The sequence below is a fragment of the Alosa pseudoharengus genome, unplaced genomic scaffold, assembly GCF_046254945.1.
Source record: "Alosa pseudoharengus isolate Yale_2024_CS ecotype anadromous, Long Island Sound unplaced genomic scaffold, YU_APseudo_1.1 YU_APseudo_1.1_scf_4, whole genome shotgun sequence".
In the NCBI taxonomy this organism is placed as follows: domain Eukaryota; kingdom Metazoa; phylum Chordata; class Actinopteri; order Clupeiformes; family Clupeidae; genus Alosa; species Alosa pseudoharengus.
This window is the reverse complement of record NW_027468774.1, coordinates 31,525,044-31,549,890: the sequence shown is the minus strand read 5'-3', so window position 1 is coordinate 31,549,890 and position 24,847 is coordinate 31,525,044. Positions and strand designations below refer to the sequence as shown.

At 41.3% G+C, this 24,847-nt stretch overlaps 2 protein-coding genes across 10 annotated transcripts in view; both read right to left on the bottom strand.

Annotated features, from left to right (window-relative positions):
- The window catches only part of LOC143102354 (uncharacterized), a 52,805-nt gene that overhangs the window by 5,098 nt on the left and 22,860 nt on the right, over window positions 1-24,847 (bottom strand). For 3 of the 9 annotated variants that reach the window (XM_076265885.1, XM_076265883.1, XM_076265884.1), the window contains exons 2-10: window positions 23,886-24,029; window positions 22,187-22,303; window positions 17,347-17,385; window positions 10,618-10,652; window positions 9,809-9,994; window positions 8,596-8,647; window positions 7,332-7,382; window positions 6,702-6,946; window positions 5,210-5,302 (exon numbers count right to left, since the gene is read on the bottom strand). In XM_076265885.1, the coding sequence (XP_076122000.1) occupies window positions 5,210-5,302; window positions 6,702-6,946; window positions 7,332-7,382; window positions 8,596-8,647; window positions 9,809-9,994; window positions 10,618-10,652; window positions 17,347-17,385; window positions 22,187-22,303; window positions 23,886-24,012 (945 nt within the window). In that variant the 5' untranslated portion in view covers window positions 24,013-24,029. The remainder of the gene's footprint in view (window positions 1-5,209; window positions 5,303-6,701; window positions 6,947-7,331; window positions 7,383-8,595; window positions 8,648-9,808; window positions 9,995-10,617; window positions 10,653-17,346; window positions 17,386-22,186; window positions 22,304-23,885; window positions 24,030-24,847) is intronic. The other 6 variants (XM_076265886.1, XM_076265889.1, XM_076265888.1 and 3 more) reach the window with 6 other exon arrangements.
- On the bottom strand, window positions 12,988-17,335 carry LOC143102353 (uncharacterized). The gene has a single exon (XM_076265882.1). It carries the CDS (start codon window positions 15,623-15,625, stop codon window positions 14,141-14,143), a length of 1,485 nt encoding a protein of 494 aa, XP_076121997.1. The 5' UTR covers window positions 15,626-17,335; the 3' UTR covers window positions 12,988-14,140.

The window sequence follows — 24,847 nt, the reverse complement described above, 5'->3', positions numbered from 1 at the left end:
CAGTAAGACAGAGTGCTGGTGTCAGCATTGCCACTGCAGTGATTTCTCTCAGCCATCCTCCACAGAATGTGTGTGTGTTTGTGCATGTGTATGTGTTTGTAGCTGGGAGTGTGACTGTGAGAGTGTACCAGCTCGCTCCATCACCAAGACTCAACAATCCCAGCATGCCAGAATGCAGTCTTATTATCAAAGCTCAGCTCATTTTTTGTCATCAGCAGAACGATGGATCTGAGTGCAATAGACCCATGTGCAGAATGATGTGATTATCCAACAATCCAAGCACTTGGCCAGCACAGATTCTGGCTCTAGATTTTCAGTTGCTTAAGTTTTCGCAACCTTTGATTAAACTGCTTCAACAATGCAACAAAGCACTGGCTGCCAACTTGAACTTGTTTACCCTGGCGGTCCCGTTTCATCCTATAACACAAGTCCTATTGACAATAAGTCACTATTTGTTCTGGTATGTGTATTGTTTCAGAGCTAGAGATGGTTGGGATTAAATAAAGCCCACTGCACAAGTTCCATAGTTAAATTTGTTGGGTTTAGGAAAAGGGAAGAGGTTTGTGAGAATGTTAAGTGCATTCTCTAAGTAATCCCTTAGAACAACAGCTAACACATAAACACAGACAGAAGAGAAAAGGAAAAAAACTCCTACACTGATCAGCACACACATACGCATACTCCCAGGGGTCGTCAGGAACCTGGTCATCCTCACACACGCACACATTCACATACTGAGACATCAGGTGGTCCAGCCATTTACTTCCTATACATTTCATGCAGTTCAGGGATTAAACCAACTCTAACTAACACTGGGTAAATGAAAAAAAAAAAAACTGTATACTTTCAGTTAAGATGATAGGAAGAAGTACATAGCATGAATTTATGAAAGGAATTGTGTTGGCATAGTGGGTTTGAGTTAGAAAGTCAGCCTAGAAATCATCTCACTCTTATCAGAAACCGTTTCTTGGTACCACCACTGAAAACAACTAAATGCCACTTGAATGTCTTCTTCATATCTTCTTGGCTTTTCAGACAGGCAGACTTGGGGGCATCATCATAGCAGAGACATCTCTGAGAATGCATTGCCCTTTACCCATGCAAGAGATCATCTGACCACTCTAAAATAACTTCCTTTCCTTGCGCCCTGTCCATCACTGGAAATCATTTAAATTCAAAACACAGGGTAGCCACTCTGAAGGCTGTTCAACCTTCAATTATCCAGTGTAGATCAGTGGCCACCGACACAAGGAACTAGGAAAGAAGGCTGTTTCAGAGGATTATGATTGGTCTCAAGAGTTTGCCAACAGTCTTGAATGGAGCTAGCTGACCAAAGACACCAGGGCTGTACAGCTGTTCATCCAGAATGTTCTACAGTAGGAATGCCAGAGTTTTAAAGCTTTTAGGATTGCTGTCATTTCTAAGTCCTATGGTCAATCTAGGCTCAGGTGTCACCCCATTCAGATTAGCCAAGTGGTTTTAAACAAGCCTTTCCAAGCAATTTTGCTATTTAGGCAAATCTTAGACGTGTTGTCATCAGTTTGCTACTGGTGATGTGAGAGCAAAAATGCTAATGCTACAGAGATGTTACAGAGATTTCAGTGGCTGCTAAGATTTCAGTGGCCCTGACTGCTAATGCTGCGCTCAGAAAATTAAGCCTAATTGAAGTCTCGTCATAACAGTTAAGCTTTTTAAAAACCTGAGCCCTTAAAGCGCAACAGTGATTGGACAATGGCAGAAAGAAAAGTCTTCTGATTGGCAAATGGCAAAGAGAGGGCATTTTTGCTTGAACATAGCAGTCTACTATTGTCCGATCATAAATGTTCTTCCCTGAGGGTTGGAAAGGTCAAAGAAGGTTAAGTGTGCACGTTGTCAAAGAACCCTCTATTGGGATTCAATGAGATGGGTTAAACCATTGGCTTGAGGGGTGAAGAGGAGGGCTGGCATTTCACCAGCAACTGACCTAGAGTTGCTTACTTCAATTGATCAGTTTGCAGGATGGTAATCAAATCTAATACGTTCGATTGTGTGGAACCTTTATTGATTTTTCTCTACATGGGGCAACACCAAAACCAGTCGATCGGTAAGTGGACTGAGCAGCACCCTCTTTGAATGCTTTAAAACATTTGAATTCTTTTTACAAGGATAGACTTCAAACTATGGGATAGATCTAACAGCTGTGGCCAGTCCTTTTACGGCAGATCTCTAAATAAATTAGCAAATCATGAACCATCTGTTCCTTAGTTCTGATTTACAATCCAGTATAATAATAATAATAATAATAATAATAATACACTGCACATATTTATTGTTAATTTATATTACTGTAAGCCATTCCACCTTCTTAACTGTATGCTATTGTCTACACTGCACTATATATCTTACACTCTTTATGCACCACCTGCCTATACTGTGTATATAACATTGCACTTTTCTGCTTTTTTGCACCTCTGGTTAGACGCAAACTGCATTTCATTATCTCTGTACTTGTACTCTGCACAATGAAAATAAAGTTGAATCGAATCTAACCTTATCCAATAAGTAATGTAATTTGAGCAACGAATAAGTCTGAAATGCGACATGACATGTAATGCTAATAACAACTTTTTTCCTCATAACATTAGCAGAGCAACTAAATTGCAAAATGGAAGTGCCTTGGTAAGAGGAAGTTAATGTTTTGTTAAAGGAGAATTCCGGTATGATATTGACCTAAATTGTGTTGAAACATGATACCGAGTGTGAACGTATGTCTGATAAGGTATGATAAGGGATCAGATTCCAAAAATAATTCAGTGGAAATGCATGGATTCAGTTGCTTCCAGTAGCAGCAACTGAAATCCAAGCATTTTCACAGAATTATTTTTGGAATCTGATCCCTTTTCATACTTGTTCGTTCGTACTCGTCGCTCGACTTATCGTGACTAAATTCAAGATGGCGTCGAACGGTAAAATTCCTTAAGGTACTGTCTGTATAAATCGTCTTGTAAATAAACTACCAGTGCTTTTTCAAAGTTCTCTATGTCTCGTTTTAAATGTCAAGGCCCTCGGAAGTCTACCAATGAAGTATGGAGCTACTTTGAGCCTCGTAAATGGTGTAAAATTTGCATGGCTAGGCCGATGCCCGAGGCAATCGTCTTGTAAATAAACTACCAGTGCTTTTTCAAAGTTCTCTATGTCTCGTTTTAAATGTCAAGGCCCTCGGAAGTCTACCAATGAAGTATGGAGCTACTTTGAGCCTCGTAAATGGTGTAAAATTTGCATGGCTAGGCCGATGCCCGAGGCACCACAACGAAACACTGTGTTGGTAGCATTGGCTAACCAGCGCCAGATTTCTGAGTGTAGGGGACAAGCCGAGGTGAGCTATGAGACATACATTCACACTCGGTATCATGTTTCAACACACTTTAGGTCAAAATCACACCGGAATTATCCTTTAATGTTTTTTTTTTATTAATTTCCTTCAAAAGGAACTCTAAGGTCATATAATATAGTCTAATAAAACCCAGCCAAGGAGACTTACTGATGGTAACTTGGCTTAAAAGACTCATGTCATCTTATGACTACAATTTCATTCGTTAAGATATTCTTCTTCTCCAAGAGTGGAACAAATTGATAGTGACGGTAATAGCATTAATTGAGACTGGGAAGCGAATGAAGCGTTGACATATTCTTCTCAGCTCATTTCCAATACATCCATCCCCTAATTTCAATGCAAATTAAATATTTAAGAATCTAGTTAAAACAAATGTTCTGTGTCTTGTTATTTCACAGAAAAATAGCTAAATTAATGCTAATCTCAGAGTATATGCTTTAAAACAAATGTATGCTAATCTATCATTACCTGTACAATTTATTTGGCTAGTATTAATGCACTGGTGTGAATATTTAATTCAGAAACTAGTTAGAAAGTAGGGGGGGTGCTGTGGCGCGGCAGGCAACAGCGCCCGTACCATATACGAGTAGCGCCCGTACCGTTCGAGTCCGACCTGCGATCATTTCCCGATCCCACCCCTCTCTCTCCCGCTTGCTTCTTGTCTCACTCTCCACTGTCCTGTCCAAATAAAGGCAAAAAAGCCCCAAAAATATACTTTAAAAAAAAAGAAAGAAACTAGTTAAAGTAGTATTGGCACTCAACACTCAAGTAACACTCAAAATCCAGTTAAAAGTTCAAAGATAGTTCAAAGATATTTTGACTGGAATGTACTCATATTAATGTTAATGCAACTACCCTCATAATAATCAGTTTCTTTAGATAATTTACTGAGAAACATCTAAAACTAATAATCAGTATGTGCTGATGAACCAGCTATATAAGCAATACAATACTCTAAATAAATATTGCCTGGCTAAAGAACAGAGGGAGGCTGTGATGTCTTCTCCCCTAAAGTTCTAGCCACGTCTGTTTGTTACTGTTTCAGCTGAATCCACAGAAAGAGAGGAGGCCGCAGGAGTTACCGCAGACCATGTCTTTTTCCATCACTGAAAGGATAATATGTACATTTCCTTTACATGTCCAGATGGACTGAAAGTAAGTCAAGTATTAAAAGACTGCCAGTATAGATCACCTAGAGAATCCAAGAGTTAGAGGCAAAATGTATGTAGCTGAAGCCAGCAGGTCATTTCTGAAAATTTTCCATAAACGTCCCCATCAACTTGGCTTGCTACTTTCCATTAGCATCCCCAAATGTGGAGACAGCTACATGAAATCCTTTAAGACGCCAGCAATAAGACAGAGAATCCGGTGTGGACTCTGCTGTCTGCTGCCACAGACTCCCAGTTTCTCTCTGTGTGGATTCAGCTGCTGGGCTGTGAGACTCAGCTCCAGCCAATGGGTTCCTCCTGTTGGGTTACTCACATTACCACCGCCAGGAACATGCTTCATATTGTCTTTGGAGCCACACCTAGCCTTAACATTAGAAAAATCCACCTTCTTGTGAACTATTTGCACCTGCAGGAGCCAGAGGAAGAAAGGGTGCACAGAAACAGACAGACAGAAAGAAACAAAACAAACAAAAGAAAGAAGGAAAAAGAATAATGTTAACCTCCCACATTGTGACGCTTCAGTGCAAGTCACAGCCTGCACTTTTCAGGGCAAAAACAAAGGAAATGACAAAGAAATCAAAGGGAAATGAGGAGAAAAAGTGGAAATGGTAGTTTAGTTGGAGTGGTGACAAGATGTGTCACCACCATCATAATCTCACACACTCACATTGCCCCCGCCTGGGGTATGTTTAATGTTGTCTTTGGAGCCACACTTCGCCTGGACGTTGCTCACATCAATCTTCTTTTCCTCTATTTTCACCTGAAACAAACGAAGGTAATATTGTTATGGTTTCCTCCGTGTACTGGGGCTTCTTGCCTTTTGTGAAATGGAAGAAATGAGGAATCCAAGAAAACAAGCCAACACATGGCACACACACTGGGCAGAAAAGTCCCAAACAGTTCAGTCCATTTTCTTCCACAACCTGTAAGGAAAGTACATGTGTTTATCCAGTTGACTTGAATAATCAACATGGCCAACGTCATGATCACCAAAATGTGCTTGCTGTTCTTCATGCCCTTACACTGAGTGAATTTCTGAATGTGTTTGTATCAGAACATCAATTCCTATCTAAATTAAACTAGAGTGGCTCTAGTAGTCTAGGAAGAGTTTAAAATATGAGAATCAAATATTCCTACAACCACAGCTCATTTTGGCACAGCTGCACAAAGTGATTCATTTCTCAGTCACTTGGTGAACATATACCGGTATGTCTTTAATTCTTAGCCTTATCTTGCCTTGTTTTTAATCTCCAATAAAGTCTAGTGGACTGTATCGATCCAAAATCAAACTATCAATCTACATGATGCATTGATTCGTGTTGTAGGCTAAATGCATCACTGCAAATTGTATTATGAAAGCATCTGTCAAAGCTACTGAGTACATTGTGCTGACAGGGAACCATTTTGCAAACTAACAGCAGTTAGGAGTGAGCTGTTTGCTCTGCCATATCTCTGAAAGCCTTACATGAGTTGCTGGAAGAGCACATCAATAAATCATCCGTCCTTGTGAAGGTCTTTAAATGAATAAACATCTCTCTTGTATTTCTTTGAAAAAGGCCCACTGACACAGCATGTGAGATGCATTCAGCAACCGCTCATCTCTTCCCAACCGTCTCTCTCTATCTCTGCTTAGCCAATCAGACACATACGAACTAGAGAGAATACCAGGAATACCAGGAACCAATAAGAGACATGGAGTGCCAGCGTCTCGGTCAGTTGTTTGTGTCAGTTGTTTGTGCCATGCTTGGCCTCCCCTGGGAAGTAGCGGCTTAGTCATGTCCTGGATGCCTGTGATGTACACAGCCACAGCAGGGGCGAGCAAAAACAGGGCAAATAAAAAACAAATGCAGAATTGTCAGGCAAACCTCCAACATACTTGTCCTCATGCACACTGTGTGATGTAGTGGGGGGAAAAAAGGAGTGAAAAAAAAGAATTCATGATGGGTTTACTGTATCTAGATAGATAGATAGATAGATAGATAGATAGATAGATAGACAGACAGACAGACAGACAGACAGATAGATAAACAGACACAAACACACATACATATACACACAATTAATCAATTAATTAATTAATCCTGAAGGAAATTTTGAATGTTGGGGAAACTGTGTCTTTGGGTCGAGAAAAAGCTGGTGTGTCCCCTCAGAGTTCTCACCTTGCCTCCCCCAGGCTGGTGCCTGATGTTCTCCGTGGAACCAATCTTGGACCTGACGTTCTTAAGGTCAGGCATGGGTGCCACAGGGGCGATGGGAGTGCGGCGGGACCCTGGGGATTTGGGAGGGGTGCGGACCACAGCCACCTTCTTCACCTGGTGCCCCGGGGTGCTGGAGCGGCTGGATGGGGATTTGGGCGTGGCCGGGCTACTGTAGCCACTTCGGTCAGGAGTCCTGGGAGAGTCAGCTGAAGCAGAGGGAAATGCATCTTGGGAAATGTAGTTCATAAGCAAATAAGTCTGTTGAATTGATTTTTTCCACTTCATGAATCTATCTTTTATTCCAAAACTGGTGGTTTTAATTATTTTTTTTGTAGCTGATATATCAAAAGACGGCTACCCTAATGTATGCAACTCATGTAATTTGGTGAATGTGACAGGGAAGCACACTTGGAGTAACTACTTAAAAAGCAGTATTTGAGGACTGAGGATCTAATAAATCCCTTTTAGAAAAACGAAAAAAAAAAAAAAGACACCGCACTGGCCCTTGGTGGTGCATCACATTCACAGATATTTTGTGCTGTGTTTCCTGTTTGATTGTATGCCATTTACTCTTCTCCACATTGCCGTTACCTCTCTCAAACTGGGGAGGTCCTGGTTTCCGCTGATCCATTCTTGCAACAGCTGTGTGTTACAAATCAGAGCAGCACACATGAGACACTGGCCAGGGGCCACTGGTAAGCAGTGACTCCATGGTTCTCAGCACTATGGGTCTTATATACTCAGAACAGGCAGTCCAGGCCACTCCCAGATGTTATGTTATGTTAGGTTATGTCAGAGCCGCAATGTTAGGAAAATATACTAGATGCTTGTGACATAACTTGTGGCAAGTTGACATGCTGCAACTTGTACTGGATCTGGTAAGTGACCCTTATATGTTTAGTACAGTGGTTGGCATGCTTCTACACAACTTGAAAGGGTCACAGGGTTTCGAACTACACTAGCTCTTAGGGATTTTTAGTGAAAATGCTAAAGCATTCAATGGATGACAACCTAGCATGCGGTTACGCAACTAACATCCATGTGTGAACCACTGGCAACCAGCGGCTGGCTCTGGAGTGGAGCTGGCCCTGATTGGCAAAGGAGTTCCAGGATCAACGACTAACTCGCCTGTTTTCCACAGGTAGGGATGTTCAGAGACCAAGTTAGATACAGAGAGGGAAAGGAGTTATGATCATGCAGACGTGGAGTTGAGGCTTAATGTGAAAGGGTATGGAAAAGAAGGGGATCTCCTTTAGCCAATGGTAAGAGATCCTCGTCATGTAGCCAAGGTTTGCATTGCACTTTAAGATGATTTCAACGGAATGAAATTGATTCCACTCAATCCACGATCCTAAACGGTTCCTTAAGTCACAACGAAACCTGTATCACAGTTCCATAAGCTTTAGTATTTTGGAACGTTACATTGGTAGAATTACATTGTAGCCCAGATAACTTTTTTTGTTTGCTCAACTGTTTGCATAATGGGCATTGTATCAAGTAAAGAAGCATTATAACAACCCAATAGACACTCATATAAATATTGACATTATTGTATGGTCATCAGTACCTAATTTACAGTAAGAGTGCTCTGTCATGCCTGCCATATCCCGGAGATTTTAAAATTCATTGTCAAACAATATCCACAGAGATTTATCTTGACAGTTTGAAAAATGTCCATACTTTCGTTGCTTGTTCTGTTTACTTCTGTGAATGTTTATTTGTCTTCATGTACAGCATGTGCAATACGACCAGCAATAAACTTGGATAGGTCCACACAAAAATAATATGGGCACATGCAGCTTGTTAGCAGTATGTCTGTTGTTGACTGGTGAGGTCTCTGGGAGAGGGCACTTACCAGGTATTCTGGTGGCAGCACCCAGCGGTTTGTCCCCTCCTGCCCTGGCGACCTGAAACAAATTAGACACACGTCTCTACGTATTAGTCATACAGGTTTGCTGTTACTTCCACCATCATTACAACCAAGGAACAAAACAATAATAATAATTTAAATAACATTTGTATTAATCAGTGAGTATGATTAATCTGGGTGGGATTGACATGATATGATGTTAAAGTCCGGGTACATCGACCCTACATACATGTTAAAAGGAAAACTACACTTTGTTTGTTTGTTTATTCCTATTTTCCTATTCTCATCATACTGGCTCATTACAAGTAGCACGAGGGACATGAACATAGATGCAAAAGGCCTCCATTTTGTGCCTGTAAGAGGAAAATTAAGTCCATCTGTTGAGCCAGCATGGTTACTCTTAGTGGAAGGACCTTTACACAGGTGAGATAAACATAGCACCATCCAATTAACTAAGTGTTCTACAGACACAGAGGTGACATTTATTTACAATTACTCTGTGAGATCTGTGTATGCATAAGTAACAATCTGACACAAACACATGCACGCATGCACGCACGCACGCACACACACACACACACACACACACACACAGAACAGACTGTTTCTAAGAAGGTGTTAATGCATAATGTCATTGCCATGGTCACAGATAGGACCCAGCTGATTTCCATGTAACATCCTATCGATGGCTCTTGTTTTAGCTTCCAGGATCAAATATCCACAATAAACATGTACAGAATCAATACCTACACCTTTCTACTAATCCCTAAAAGCCCGATATTGGTATTTTAAAAAGCGGTGTAAAGGCAGGGGCTGGGGGCAGGTGTTAGTGTGTGTTAGTATGGCATGGTTAAAACAGTAAGGCCTTATGCACACCCATGCCAACCAGCTGGTGCCAACTCTATAGAAGCTTGGCAGGAAGCAGGAAAAGACACAAGAGCTAAAATATGCATCTGCCAATTACTGTTTTTCTGACCTCCAATGTCCCGGTCTGTATTCCAGAACTGGTTCTTTACAAAAAGAGTCCTGGAAAAAGAATGTCTTTGCTTTAAAAAAAAAAAAAAAGACGGTCACATCAGAAGGGTATGTTCCTCTTTAAAAAACGAACAAAGCATTTTCAAGAACATAAATGCTCTATGTGGGCCCATTTCTGGTCAACCAGATATTTGGCATGGGTCTGACATGAGTCCATACTCACCCGGGCCCTGGGCTGGCCTCCTGTTGGGGTGCTGGGGGTGTGACCCCCTGAGCTGGGCCTGTTACCAGAGTACAGGGGAGAGGAGGAGGAGGAGGAAGGCTTTTTGGAGGGGGAGACTGAGGCTACAGGCGTCCGTTTAGGAACAGAGGAGGGTCTGGCTTTAAAGGGTGTGCTTTTTTGTGGTGTCTTTGGTATGAAGTGTGTGTGTGTGTGCATGCGTGCGTGTGTGTGTGTGTGTGTGTGGGGAGTTGGATTAAAGCGAGTTATATAGGAAAAGAAAGGAAACACACACAAGAACATACACAAAAGAATGTATTTAAATGAGAACACAAATATGAGTAAACAAAATATTAACAATATGAACAAAAATTACTATACAACTGTGTGGCTCTATTAGCTCCACACATTTCAGTACCAGCATTGTTAAGTAAAATAAATTAAACTCAGATAAATAAACTTAAAAGAACTAATACATTGTAACAAATAACTACAATGAAAACTTAAATGATAACTAGAATGGCAACAAAAAGTTAACTCGGTTTGTAACTTTTTTGAATGTATGTTAAGGGGAGGGTAATAACTTGGGGTTATGATTTGGACCACTAATTAAGATTACACGGGAGGATAATAAAACAAGCAGAATTCCTTCAGATACCAACGAAAAATGCTCTTGAGGATAAAAAATAAATATTTGATGAATAAATAAATGTGTAGCTTGTGAAATAAGATGTTTGTGATGTCTGACCCTGTAGTCTGACAGCTGCAGTCTGTCTTTAGTCTGTGTGGTTCTGCACATGCTCAGTACGTACCTTCTTATCTGCTCCATTCTTTGCCTCAACCTTCGCTATAAGCAGGAAAGAGCGAGAGTGAGAGAGAGAGAGAGAAGTATAAACACATAGTTAATACCCTCGTTTGTCTAGCCTGTCAACAACAAAGTATCAGCATCTCAGGCTTCATCACTGTGCACTGAGTATTTGGGAAATGAGAAGGATGCAAATTCAATTTGAATTTCAAACCATACTGTAGACAGCTTTCTCATGTGCATTCTGTGTGTGTGTGTGTGTGTGTGTGTGTGTGTGTGTGTATAAATATTGTGGTGACGTGAGGATTTTGAGAAGGGAAAAAAAAGAAACATAAGCAACACAGATTAATCTTGCAAAACTGTTGGGATGTGAAGCTTGGCTAATTGGTTGCTTTGATAGCAGTCTGTGTTTAACAGACAACATCAAAAAGCAGACTTGTCAGAGACATATCAGCGGCTGGGTGCATGAACCCACAGCCCTGACTCGTTGTTGTGCTGCTCTGATCAACTCTGAGCTGAGGGGATTTAAACTCTTAGCACAGAGGGGTAGCTTGAGGTTCTGAGTCTGCTGGAATATTAAGCCTGTAGACAGACAAGCCCAAGACAGCATGTTAAAATCTCTAATTTCCCCTCAGTGAGCCTTAAATACACTATAAATAAAATCTCCAATTAGTTTTCAGTATTTCTTAACACAATGTTTCAAAATAAGTAGGTCTTCTCTTTGCTTCTCTTAGGGGAAACATGAGAAAACGTGGGGGAAGTACAATATTGTATACAGTATATCTCTGGAGGAGTAATAATAGCTATAAGCTGTAAAAACATTATGGCCATTTCCAAATTTAGAGCTCATGATGTGACATTAACATGCCAATACTATCTGGAATGTTTACATGTTCCTTAGGTTAACGTGGACTGATAGCTAACCATAAAACTTCCATCCATTGTTTTGAGTTTGAGAGATGAATGCAAATGAATAAGCTTGCAAGTTAGCTGTAGTCCATTTTCCTTCTAAGATGTCATTCCATTCACTCATATTGTCATGTTAATGCAATGTTTCTGGACTGAAAAAGGAATACAGCCTTTGAGTTTTACCCTACTGTAAATGATGATATTAAAAATGTCCAACGGAACACATAATGGAATAGCACTGGTAACACTCTACTGCACTTATCTACTGACAGTGACAACAGAACAGCACTCTCAGACAAAAAGCATCTTTGGCCCTGTTTTTATTTAAAGTGTGTATGTCAGGTTAAAAAAAGAAATTTACAAATGAAAGGACATGAATCAAGATAGTAGTGAGTAGTGATTTTTCTTGAAAAATCAACTTTAAATACAATAGAACAATATTTACAGTTATTTTTATAACTGAATTTATGACAATTCCAGGAAACATTCCAGACACAGATGACCTCATAAGAGGGAGTCCAGCAAAGTTAGTCAATTAAAACACATGGGATAAGGGATCATACAGTAGGTTTTTTTACACTGATGAGGCCAAAAACATGACTTTATTCCAGTATGTCATGCTAGAGTCTACTACCTGCCTGACATAAAAAATATCCTGATACATTTTTTCTTTACTGGCAACAATTATTGATCTTAAAATGTGATGAAGAAGATATGGGTAAGTAGCAATGCTTGAAAATGCCAGTTGTGTCACTTGCCATCACATATAGGCCATTATATAGCCTAAACTAAGTAGAATCAGTAAGCAACTCATTAGTCTGTGTTCAGCCAACCACGGGCATATATGCTTTTCTTTAGAGACCTGACTATAAAACCATCAGTGTATATGTGCTACCACACATTTGCTCTTTATATATACATCTGCTTATCAACTAATGTTAGCTATAGACAGACTATTAATTTGCTTACTGATTCTACTTAACTTGTTGTTTATGAAAGCCTATGTGATGGCAAATGACACAACTGCCATTTTGAAGCCATGATACATACTAATAGTGATCCGATCCTACTCACACCCCTAATCAATTTCTCACTGATGATTTGATGGCCATGATTTACCTAAATTGTGTAGCCTATTCGTCTTTACTTTGTCCCTACCAGTCAGGCTCATGCTTATGAACCACTGGTATGTCATAGAGAACATTTTTGGCCTTATCAGTGTAAAAGAAAATGCAGTTAAAACCCGTTCTCCCCTATGCTCAACTTTGCTGGACTCCCTCTTATGAGGTCATCACTGTGTCTGGAATGTTCATAAATTTAGTTATAAAAATAACTGTAAATATTGTTATATTGTATTTAAAGTTGATTTATCAAGAAAAATCACTACTCACTACTATCTTGCTTCATGTCCCTTCATTTGTAAAAAAAAAAAAATTAACCTGATATACACACTTTAAAGAGGATTCTACCTTGTAGAATTCCTGAAGAGGCTTCAGGAGTTCTGACACAATATAAAGATTTCAAGATATGTTCTGCCTGTTTGTTGTACAAAAATGTGAATTTGTGGTTATTGTCTTGAATTACGAGATAATAACACAGACAACATTTAAGTTTGAAACTTAAATTCCGGTCCAATTTGTGGTGTAGTTTTAGCAGGCTCACAATGCCCGATTAGAAGACATTCAGCTCCGGTCTGATCCAGTTGGATTTCTGGCATGTCAAAAAAAAATGTTAGATGTCTTGCAGTGTGAGTAGTCTAAAATACAGTGTCAGCACAGCAAAAGCAGCTGATTGAAACATACAGAGTGAGTTATCATATTGTATGCGACTGTTTTTTCTATTGGGGTAAGCCTCAGAACCCTTGTCTATAAGAGTGTCCATTCAAGATGGCTACATCCTCAAGAAGCAGGTAACTTCAGACGTTCACAAACCACAGAAGAACGGAACAATGGTAAACTACAGAAGTCTCTAATCACAAGGGGAGACTGCATGTGAGTTATTTCAATGAATGGGAAGGGTCTATGCACTGAGACAACACACTAAGGGGTTACAGACCTGCTACTGTATATAGATGCACTGCAGGGGTATCGTGTTTCTCTGTCTGATATATGTTCTTCACGACAAACTGCTGACTTCAGAAGTTTCAATAAATGTGATGCAGTGAACTGCCTGTGCGTATGCATGTGTTTGTGTGTGTGTGTGTGTGTGGTTGTGTATGTGTATAGGAAGGTGTGTGTGCATGATGTGAAAAGACAAGTGAAGACCTTGTAAATAGAACACATATTGACAAACACAGTGAGTAAATGGGCCACATTCCACACATTTGCATGCACAGGTGACATGCACTTAAGGACAGATGAAAACTGGCAAACCAGAGCACACTGTGTTAGCAACAAACACCATGGATGCTACAAACACTGACCACGAACACACACAACAGTTACAGAGACAAAGAGAGAGAGAGAGAGACAGAGAGAAAAAAAAGAGAGAGCAACACAGACAGACAAAGACATCACAAGAAAGTTCATTCGGTGGCTACAAGCAGTCCGTTTTGTCAACCATCAGCATTTTTATTTGGGGTGATGTGCATTTTTCAGAAAGGGTGCCGCTTATCGTTAGCATTAGCTCAGTGTTATCAAAGGTAAACAGAAAGACCAAAAAATTATCTGTGAGAAAAAAAGAAAAGAGGACTCTGGGGCAAGGGGGGAGGGAGAAGGTGGGGGTGGGATTAACAGAACGGAAGACAGACCTTTGCCCTGGGCTGCAGCAGCCAATGGCTTTCTGCCAGGAGTGGCATCTTTTGGGGGGGCTTTCTGGGTTTTGGGGGCTGCCTTGGGGGCAGCCGTGGCCGGGGTAGGAGGTTTCTTAGCTGGAGCTGTCTTGGCTGGAGCTCTCCCTGCTGAGGGAGGAGCGCTAGGTTTGGAAGCACCTTTGGATGCAGGTTGAGGTTTACTGGGAGCTTTGGAAGCTACTGCTGCTGGCTTAGCTTTGGCAACAGGCTCCTTCTTGGCTACAGGCTCTTTCTTTACTACAGGTTCTTTCTTTACTACAGGTTCTTCTTTGTCAACAGGTTTTGTGGCAGCAATCTCTGCGGCAACAGCTGCTGTGGTGGCAAAGGCTGTTGCGGCAACAGGCACTGCTGCAGAAACAGCTTGAGCTACCTCCATCTTAGATATGGGGTCCTCATTAGAGGTCTCTGGCTTCTTTTGAGGGTCCTGAGGTTCTGCTTTCTCAGGTGAGGTAAGTTTCTCCTCCACAGGAAGTTCCTCATCCTGCATCTTGGAAGGCAAGTGTTGTTCCTGAACAGAAGGAGCAGCATCAATTTCTTCTTTTTCTTCTTCTGGTTCTTCTTCCTCGTCCTCCTCAGGTAGCTTTTCTTCTTCTTCTTCCTCCTCCTGCTCTTCCTGCACCTGCCCTTCTGGCTGCTGTTCGGTGAGGGGTGACCGGTCCTCCTGGGTTTGCTCATTGGTGGGGGTTGGAGAGAAGGGCGATCCAGGATCCGCTCGACAGGAGTCAGGGCTCTTACTCTCTGGTGGGGTCTTGTCATTGCCGTCCTGCCACCCTGGGGGAAGCCCGTGAGGGCTAGGTACCTGAGGCTCAGTGTAGTCAAAGGACAGAACCCGCTGTTTGGTCTCCTCAGAGGTGGCTTCGGGCTTGGATGAGAAATCCTGGGCATAGTCAGAGAAGGTGTGGTCTTTCTCAGCAGTCAGGTTGTTTGCAATGTTGTTTTGCTCCATGTGTAAGTCTGCTCTCTCCTCTTCCTCATCTTCTTCCTCATCCCCATCTTGGGTGTCCATGTGGGCTTGGTCCTGAGGTTTACTGGGGCTGATGTCAATCCTAGATTCTTCATCATGAGCAACAGACCTCAGATGATTCCTTTCTTGTTCCTCTTCCTCTTCATCTTCCTCCTTCTCTTCATGGTCCTTTTCACGTTCTTTCTCAGCTTTGCCTTTCTCCATAATCTCGTCTTCCTCCTCTTCCTCAGAGGCACTCGGACTCCGTAGGTCGGAGAACTTATCCGACGTGCTCCTCTTCACCAAGCTGTCAAATCCTTCCCTCCCAAAAGCTCCATATGAAATTGGTGATGCTGCTTCCTGCCCAATCATGTCCAGTGCTGCTGGGGAAGTTGGTGACCGACGAGGGCTCACCGATCCAGGCCTGAGCTCTCCATCCAGGCCCTGGGTTGCACCATCAAGCAGGTTTGTTGTCGTGGTGGTAGTGGCCCATGCTGGAAGATCCTCTGGACTGAGGTCTGCCCTGGATATGGTGATCACGTCTGATGTGTGGGAAGCAGAACCATAGGGACAACCACAGCCACAACTGTGGGATTAGCTGACACATTCACGACTTTCCCCCTCCACAATTGGTTAGATATTCAGAATGCAAATGAAAAATAAAACAGAAGGAAACAAAGGGAAAGGAAACAAACGGAACAGAAAGGAATGGAACTGAAGGAAAGACAAACGAGCCAAATGCCACATAAGCAACCGAATCATTCACTACACAACAAAGGAGCCATTTTATTGTTTGTCACTATGTTTTATCTTTTGTTTGAAGGACAGAACAGGTAGAGAAACCCATGGAGCATTCATTTATTAGACATTTTAATATTTACGGCACTAAGACCATAAATTGGAGCCACTGCAGGTGCTTTTATACAAAGTAGAATGTTTGCTAATCACACATTTCACTCAATGAATGCCATCAGCAAACGATATAACAATGGACCAGCTACAATGAGGCAATGGAAATGGACAGTATGGACTATAAAAGCACCTGGAGGCTCATCCAACCACAAAATGAACAACCCATAAACAAAAATAAATAAATGTTAACAAAAAATAGGAATACAATAGAGAAACAATAACAAAGCCAAAAACAAAAATTATAAATAAAAAAATAAAGGTTCACACAACACAATTACTCACAAAGACCCAACAGCATTGTCTCATACATACAGTACATATATTTTCCCATTGCATTTATGAGAAAAGCCAGAGCGAAAATGAACACTAAAATGGTGATGAATTGATGTGAGCTGGCTGCCACAGTACCCATTTGCAAAACAGCTGTTTTGGGGCTGGGGGTCCTTACATGTGCTGTCTGGTGACTTCACAAACAGAGAATCGTCCATCTTCTAAGCCAGGTATTAATCATGCTGTATACTTAACACTTATGAGCAGCAAAATTATCGACTGACTATCTCAGGTTACTACCACTTTGTCAGTTGCAGAGGTAAAGCACACTAACAGTGATGTATGAATGGGATTCAGAAGCTATTAATCACTTTGCAACTTTCTCCAGCTTGTTAAGTGTACACATTACTCACATTATGCAGATTACTGTATTGCTTGGAAATTGAGTTGGGGCAATATGTTTAAAAGGCCAAGAGTAAATATTCAGTAATCAGATAAAGAGGGAATGTATTGATTCAAACACTCAAACACTGCACCCTCACCATCTTCTCATGTTTGCTTTTAGGTTCTCCATTGGTGATAGACACAAGCTGGGGATTGAAAGCAAATCATGCATAATCGGCCTAAATATGTATCTTCCTTAAAAGTATACCTCTGGAGATTGATCATTGTCTGAATCTTTGGGTCTAGCGCAGCAGGAGAGACTTTGGGAATGAACAGCCGAGGATGGACACTACTGAGAGAGAAGGAAGCTAATGGGTGGGACTAGTGGAGGAGGCTAGGAGACTACTCATGTGGTCTAGAGAGGGTTAGGGTGTGTCGAGTTCCTCTCCCCGCAGAGCTTCGCACCTGCGGAGGGGAAGACATGGAGCGAGGAGAGGAGAGAGGAGAGGAGGGAAGTCCCTTCATACCTTCACCCGGGGCACCAGGAGCTGGAGCACCTCCCACAGCTGGTGGACATGGAGATGGGGAGCCACGTGGGGAGGCAGTGAGGGGAGAGAGACACAGAGAGAAAGAGAAAAAGTTAGTAAGAGAAAGAGAGAGAGAGAGAGAAATAGTTAGTGAGAGAAAGAGAGAGAGAAATAGATATAGAAATAGAGAGAGAGATAGAGGGGAGAGAGAAAGATAGATAGTGAATAAGAGAGAAAGAGAAATAGAGAGAGGGAGAGGGGGGGGAAAGAGTTAGTAGGGGGGTAAGAGAGAGAGTGAGAGAGAGAAAGAGGGAGAAGAGGGTGTGCAGAGAGGGGGTACAGAGAGAGGGAAGGAAAACAGAAAAAGTAGTAAGAAAGGGATAGAGAAAGATAAAAAAGAGAGTTCAGGCGGGAAAGAGAGAAAAAGAGTTCATGTTAAACAAGGCTTAGTACTTCTCATAAACAGTCAACATGTACTCCACCATAACACATGGTGAGGAGTTGTTAGCTGAAATGCAGAGAAGCCTGGCAGTGACGTGAAGTATGAGAGCAGTATCTGTGGAAAGCACAGCCAGAAGCATGGCTTTGACAAAGAAAACCATAATGTAGACACACGCTTGAGGCCTGTGTGGACACAGAAATGTTATGTTATAAGTACTTTTCACCTAGATTAGTAAAGTTGTGTGCCTTTTATCAAGGCTTTGTGAGTTTGCGTGTGTTTTTGTATATGCCCAAATATGAGTTTGTTGCTGTGTGTGTCACACACAGTGTGTGTGTTGTTGTGGTATGTGTGACAAACAGGCAGGCTACACCAGGCAGAGTGTATGCTGAAACAATTAGCTTCTACTATAATCAATGGAACTAGCTACACCAGATGTGATAGCGGCACATACATATAAAAAAATTTGACCAGTCTTCTAAAACATGAACGGATTCAATTATGCACCTGGTATAGCCCGGCTGTAAGTGGCTCTGAACCTTACTGTAAGCATGCTGAAAGGAACTTCTAGCATGTGTAAAGTGGACCATGTCTTGCAGCTACTTCAACCTGAGTGATTATTGTCCACTCTGCAACATTCAGTAACTACACACCTCTCCCCACTTCCATTCTGCGGTAGTCAGCAGGACGCCAGTGCTAGCCATCTCCTCTGCCATCAAATATTAAACCCCCTGCTAATGGCCCCCTGGCTCCTCTTAACCAACACGTCCATCAACATACATTAAAGCCCTAATCTCCTCCTTTCTGTCAGGCTGCATAAAGGGTGTATACACTGGCCGCAATGATAACTGCAAGTACAGTACAATAGCTACAGATTGCCAGTGTTACTAATTTATAGGGCCTTACTAGGCTCTTAGAAAATCAGCATAAATTAATCGGTTATATTTTTATGTCCATCTATACATTTACACCTGTGGAAGGTATATACGTAGCATAAGAACACATAGAACTGAAAGAGTGAATACGAAATCATGTAAGATTATGAAAGCTGCCCATTCAAATACACATTAAACTATTTTCAGTCACAACACTTGAGACCTTAGTATTCAGATGACTACCTGAGAGAAATAGTTTTTAACATTAAGGATACTCCTTTTTGGGCTACTCTTTTGCTTAATCGTGCACATTCTTACACAAAACAACTTTCTGAAATGACTTTCTGAAAAGATTCCAAGAACAAGCATAGTTGTTGAGTGGATGTACAAATGATTGCAGAATCGCTCCTATATGCACTTACAGTGTGGCTGCTGTGCCTACTATTGTGTTGAGTGAGTCGGAGAGGTTAGTGACAGGTTGAGCAGAAAAGTGACACAACCTGGCAGGATGCTGCACCACTTGAGAGACCACAGCCTAAGCTACAGCAAGGTTTATAGAGCATCAGTCCTGGAACCATGTTAGCGCATATTGCACCAGTTGCTATTCCCTTTGTCTCTAACCCCGAGCATTGAGCACTGAGTTATGTTTATTGATAACTCCTGACTGCTACTGTAGATCCCCAGGACAGTACTGATTACTTCCTCAGTGAGTCTGCTAATATCTAACACACAGTATAAGTAAACAGATGAGCATTTGTGAGACCACAATGTGTGAGGAGGTCTCTGCTCATAAATATCCCTCTACAGATAGATCCTCTGCTCTGCACAGACTAATGATTGCCTACCAGCAGCTAATCCTATGGAACCAGGCAAATCCATGGAATAATTCATTGTAACATGCTAATTGTAAACATGCCACATTCACAGAAAAGTTCCTGACAGACCACAGCCAAAGCAGAAACATGCTCATTGTGAACTTGTCACTGATAGATCTATGACACTAACTCAGTGCAATTATTTGAACAGCTAGATTCTTTGAATATCATTGTAGCATAAAAAAATGTGTTTGTACTTCAGTAACATTTTCCATCTGTGACTACTTGTTTTCCATTTAGTGATAACAGTAGCAATCAGGTCCCTTTGAAGGGCCTTTAATGTTAAAGATCCTTCTTCGAGTTTAGTGTTAGACTAATTCTAAAGGCTAATTCTAAAAGTGGCTTCTAAGGCCAACTTGAGGGAGTTTAGGCTATATATCGGTCTTGGTAGTGTGTGTTGGGAAAGAAAACACTACACTAGCTGAACAACGATGATTTATCACTAGACTATAGTCCATGAGTCCAACTTCACCCTCACCTAACACTTGCTCTATTACCCTATTAATTGACTGCTTCCGTAAGAATATAACTGCTGTCAGAAAGTAGCAGAGTAGCATTAGCAACAGACTGAAACGATTAACAGCGTTAAGGGTCAACCTGTGATGACTCCCAGGGGATCTATCTGCAGTTAGCTCTCCTTGATATCCTCTGAATGATCATCTTATAAATTGCCAGGGATTGAATGTTCTCCAACACACATTTTGACTGAGCCACTTGTCTGTCTTGGTATCTGGTCACCACCATAAAATGTCACATGAAAGGTCAGGGTGACTTGCTCTGAGCACAATGACCTGTCTACTTCTGTGTGCACACATACACAGCAAACACACTGACATACATCTACTGTGTGTCCTGTTACTATGGTGCCAGTGGCAAGGCCAAGACACCAGTAAAGAGCATCTTCAGGACCCATTACTCTCCCATTGGATTGTTCTTTAAAGCAGCAGCCATTAAACAACCAGAGGTTACAGATAATCCAATCAGCCAGGGAGAAGAGGGGATGTATAAGAAAATATAGCTGGTCAATGCCATTAAGACTCAATACTCATGGGTGGCATCACTGACTACTGGTTTGCCTTTAATGGCATTGTATAACAGTACAACTAGTGATAAAACTATAATAGGTGGCTTATAGATTGACTCCTTATGGAGAAAGAGGTGGTATATGGAGGACATGCAGACTAATAGAGAAACGGATAATATTTCTTTCTTTTTATTATACGGCTCTTCACAATGCTAGTAGAACAATCCAATGAATTGAATGGGAATTCCCAACGTTCTACGGTAAAATATTTTCATGTAATTACCGCTGAAACATATAATTACCGCTGTCAATGGCAACAGGTTTTGTGCTTCTGATTTACGTCTGTTATATCACTCCGCAAGTAGTCACTTCTTGCAATGGAACTTCATTCAAAAGTGAAAGCAGACGATTGATCAGCTGTGTTCTAAAGAATGTTTGATTCAAGTTCAGCGTGTTGCGAACTATTTGTTTCTCAGCAAAAGCCACGACAAAAACTGTAACAAATAAATGTAAAGATATCATGTGGAGTTTATTTTTTCGTTTTGGCAAGTAGCCGTATAATAAGTGGGATAATGTATAGAACGCCGGTCATTATCGGAAAATAAGTCCCTTTAGGACGAAGCGAGACCTGTTTGCCCTGTCTAGATTTTCCGATAATAAGCAGCGTTCTATACATTATCCCTTATATGTTTTTTCTTTTTTTTACACACTTAAAGCCCATACCTAAATGTCCATTTTTCCACCACACCACATCCATTGTAATATTTTCACAATTACTATCTCGTGCTCTTTTTATTTTGCCTCTCTAACAGAGATATCAAGCAGCAGTGGACACTGAGGCCTTTGTCAAGCAGAGGTCATCAGTACTGACAGGCACACAGCACGGGAGAGGCGCAGCAAATAGATCAATGCAGCAGTGCAATTTAAAGTCATGCTTAAAGAGCCAGAGTCCAAAACCAGACAGCAGAGAAAATATAACTCCCTGTGTGTGTGTGTGTGTGTGTGTGTGTGTGTGTGTGTGTGTGTGTGTTTGTGTGTGCTATATGCGATTTCATTATACTGCCATTAGAGTGAAACAGCAAAGAAAATATGCTGTCAAAATCAAATCCAGAAAAACAGATACGCAGAAACCAGGAAAGAAATATCGACAGAAAGAAAGTCTCATACAGAAGCACAGAGGGAGACTCAACACTGCACTATGAAAAAACAAGAGAAAGCAGCACACTTTAGTGTCTGTAGCAGGGGGGTAAATAGAGCAGGGAGGGGTGTGTAAAGAAAGGTAAATATCGAACATTAGTTTGTGGAGGTGGTGTAAATGTTAGCACAGAGACTGAGGTAGAGATTTAGTCTGAGTCTGTGTCTGAATGTCAAGTCACTGAATGCTACTGTGTTTAAAGGTTAAATGGCAGTGGCACTTTGCAACTAAGAGGCTTGACTGTTTTGATACCATGCTGGGACTTTCAAACAAAGAGTTTTTAGGGTCACTGATGATGGTTGGTAAATCAGGGACTCTAAAATGGAGCCAGCGGCGTAAGCAGAGCTGTTAGTAAAAAATAAAGAAAGCCCATTTCTCCCCAAAGTCTGTTACGGAAAATCAAGGTGCTGGTTTTAACTGGGCAGAGCATACCGCTTGGCACTTCATCACCAGAGGGGGCGCTCTCAGAGTCAGAGCGCTCCTTCACAGGCTCCTGTGGTTTTTCTTCGGGCGCTGTTACCTGTGTCTCCTCTGCAGGAGGAGGAAGCTCTAAGTCAGAAAGAAGAAACCAAGAGAGGGTGCACACAACAGCAGACTGCATCAGTGCAGGATCAGGACCAGAGTTAGCTATTGGCTCAGATCTCCTCAGTAGAGATAGAAGAAAGCACTTGAGGTAGCATGGTAGAGACTACTTTCAAGGTACAGACTACTTTCCCATTCTTTCAGGAAAATTGTACTTTTGGTATTATCTTTAAATTCATTTTGATGTATGTAGTCATATCATGATAAGTAACAGAGGACAGATACACACCTGGCATTCCCATAAGCCTTCCAGGCTAGGCACCATGTAATTTTGTTGTTCAGTTCAGAACACACCACCAAAATGTTACAAAAGCCTTCACAGCATGACATCATCAACAATCTCATCAAATGTACTAGTTAGCATGTTCGAAAGTTTTTTTAATAGTGCCATCTAAGCTGTTGGCGGTTTTTGCAAGGTTTTTGCTATTTTGCCACTGAATACACTGTATTTGCAGTACACACCTGTATGGTAAAATATTATTACGTAATATAAAGGTAATTTTTACAGTAATTTTGTCTTGTAATGTTTTGTTATGCTTTTGTTTGTCTAACACAAAATTGAGCAACCAATATTATTAAAGACCTAGATTTGAGCACTTAATATGGATGCTAACAAGTGTGTTTTTGTTAATGTAAATTTAAAACATTTATCCTCCCACTCCAATGATTATATGAATTTTTAATTTTCCAATCCATAAACTCAATGGAATCCCAACAAATATCCATTTCACACGCAATATGGTCAGAATTTGAAGAATTACCACTGGATTTCATAAATCCAATAGGATTCCAATAGGAGCCATAATCAGATTTTCTTGGCTGGGCCAACAAATCCAGGCTTCGTAGCAATCCATGCTTAGCACATTTGGACCACCATGACCATACAATACATTGCCATCATTTTGTAAATGCTTTTCTCCTAAAAGTTTAATGCACAAAGGATACGGACAATACAGACGTCTTATTTACTGAGTGGTGGTTAAAATTAAACTTATATACAAATAAGTATATAAACTATATACAAATTATATAGACTATGCCTTATCCTCCAGTGAGTTTTGTCTTTCTTTTTAAAGAAAGACTGTCTACTCAGTTCTATTCCGTTAGTGACTGCTTTTTGGAGGACTCTCAGGCGTTAAGGGGTCCTACATGTGGGCAGTTTGACCCACATTCCCAGGATTAAATGTCTGGCTTGCTGTTTTGCTGCAGCTCTGTGCTATTTCCCAACTTATGGTCCAGCAGACCTGCAATCATCCTACCAGGTAGCTTACATCTCAGATTTTCTAGACAAAACAAAAACACGGGCCACTGTTGATCCCTGGCCTCAAATGCCGCATGCATGGAAGAAATGGGACCACATTTCTGAGAAATACACCATAAAGATTTCTGGAAAATGCATTATAAACTTTCCTTCTAGCTCCAGGCACAAATGTATGGAATGCTCATTCTCCAAGGGGAGTAATTGTAGCTCAACTTTACCAGGTACATTCAGATATATGCACAGTGTCCACAGAACCATCTCATATAAACCACTGAGTTCTGTTCTCACCTTTGGCAGGCCCGTCCCCTAGACCAGCGGGAACCGAGGGCATCCCGTTCTTCAGCTCCGGCTTGTTGGCGGCTGCCATCTCCCCGGAGCCATAGGGCAGTGAGTGGCCATCCTGCTGTTGATCCATGGTCAGCTTCGCTCAGTCTGAGGAACACACACACAGACACACACACATAACACAGAGAAATCAATGTGGAGAAACAAAGGGGGAAGGGGTTAGACTGCACTAGAAAGAGAGAGGGTGATAGGGCACAGAGCGAGGGAGGGGTGGTGTTAAGAAAAGCCCAGGGGGTGGGGTTGTTAGATCTGGTGAGATTTGAGGTCTGAACTTGTGGTAAGCTACATGTTTTGTGGAGGAATCCTCTGAATAATTACAAAAAAACACTGGAACTCTGCAGCATGGACCAGATTGATGTGCTGCCAGAAATATCCTGAGGAATTTTCAATTCATCAAATCGATTACATCATTGCTATGAGAATAGAACCTTAGTATTCCCTCATGGGGTAACAGTCACAAATCCTTCTGAAGATAAAAGAACTGGAAAAAAAAAACCTTCCATGGTATTCCAAGTTTTTAACTTAATACAAAGAACTGAACTTTCTCTTTGTCAATTACCTACAGGATTTCAGAAGTGTATCCAACATTGAGAGAGACTGACGAGCCCCAAAACTTCAAATATTCACCAGGCCTTACAAACATAGTATTCACATAAGTCTGTCCGTCACCCCTTATTCTGAGGACAGGCAGGACCCCCTTCAAACACACACACACACACACACAACCAGTAGTTTAGTTTATATAAGCTTTATGTAATCCTGTACACAGTGAAGTGAAACGACAGTGCCCATTCAGCTACAGCTAACTCTGAATGACAGAAAGCTCCTCCAAGTATTTTAAGGAAAGGGGAAAATGAAAGCAGCCTATCCTGTCTCGCAGCTGCAGCAAGTTAGTATGGATTGAC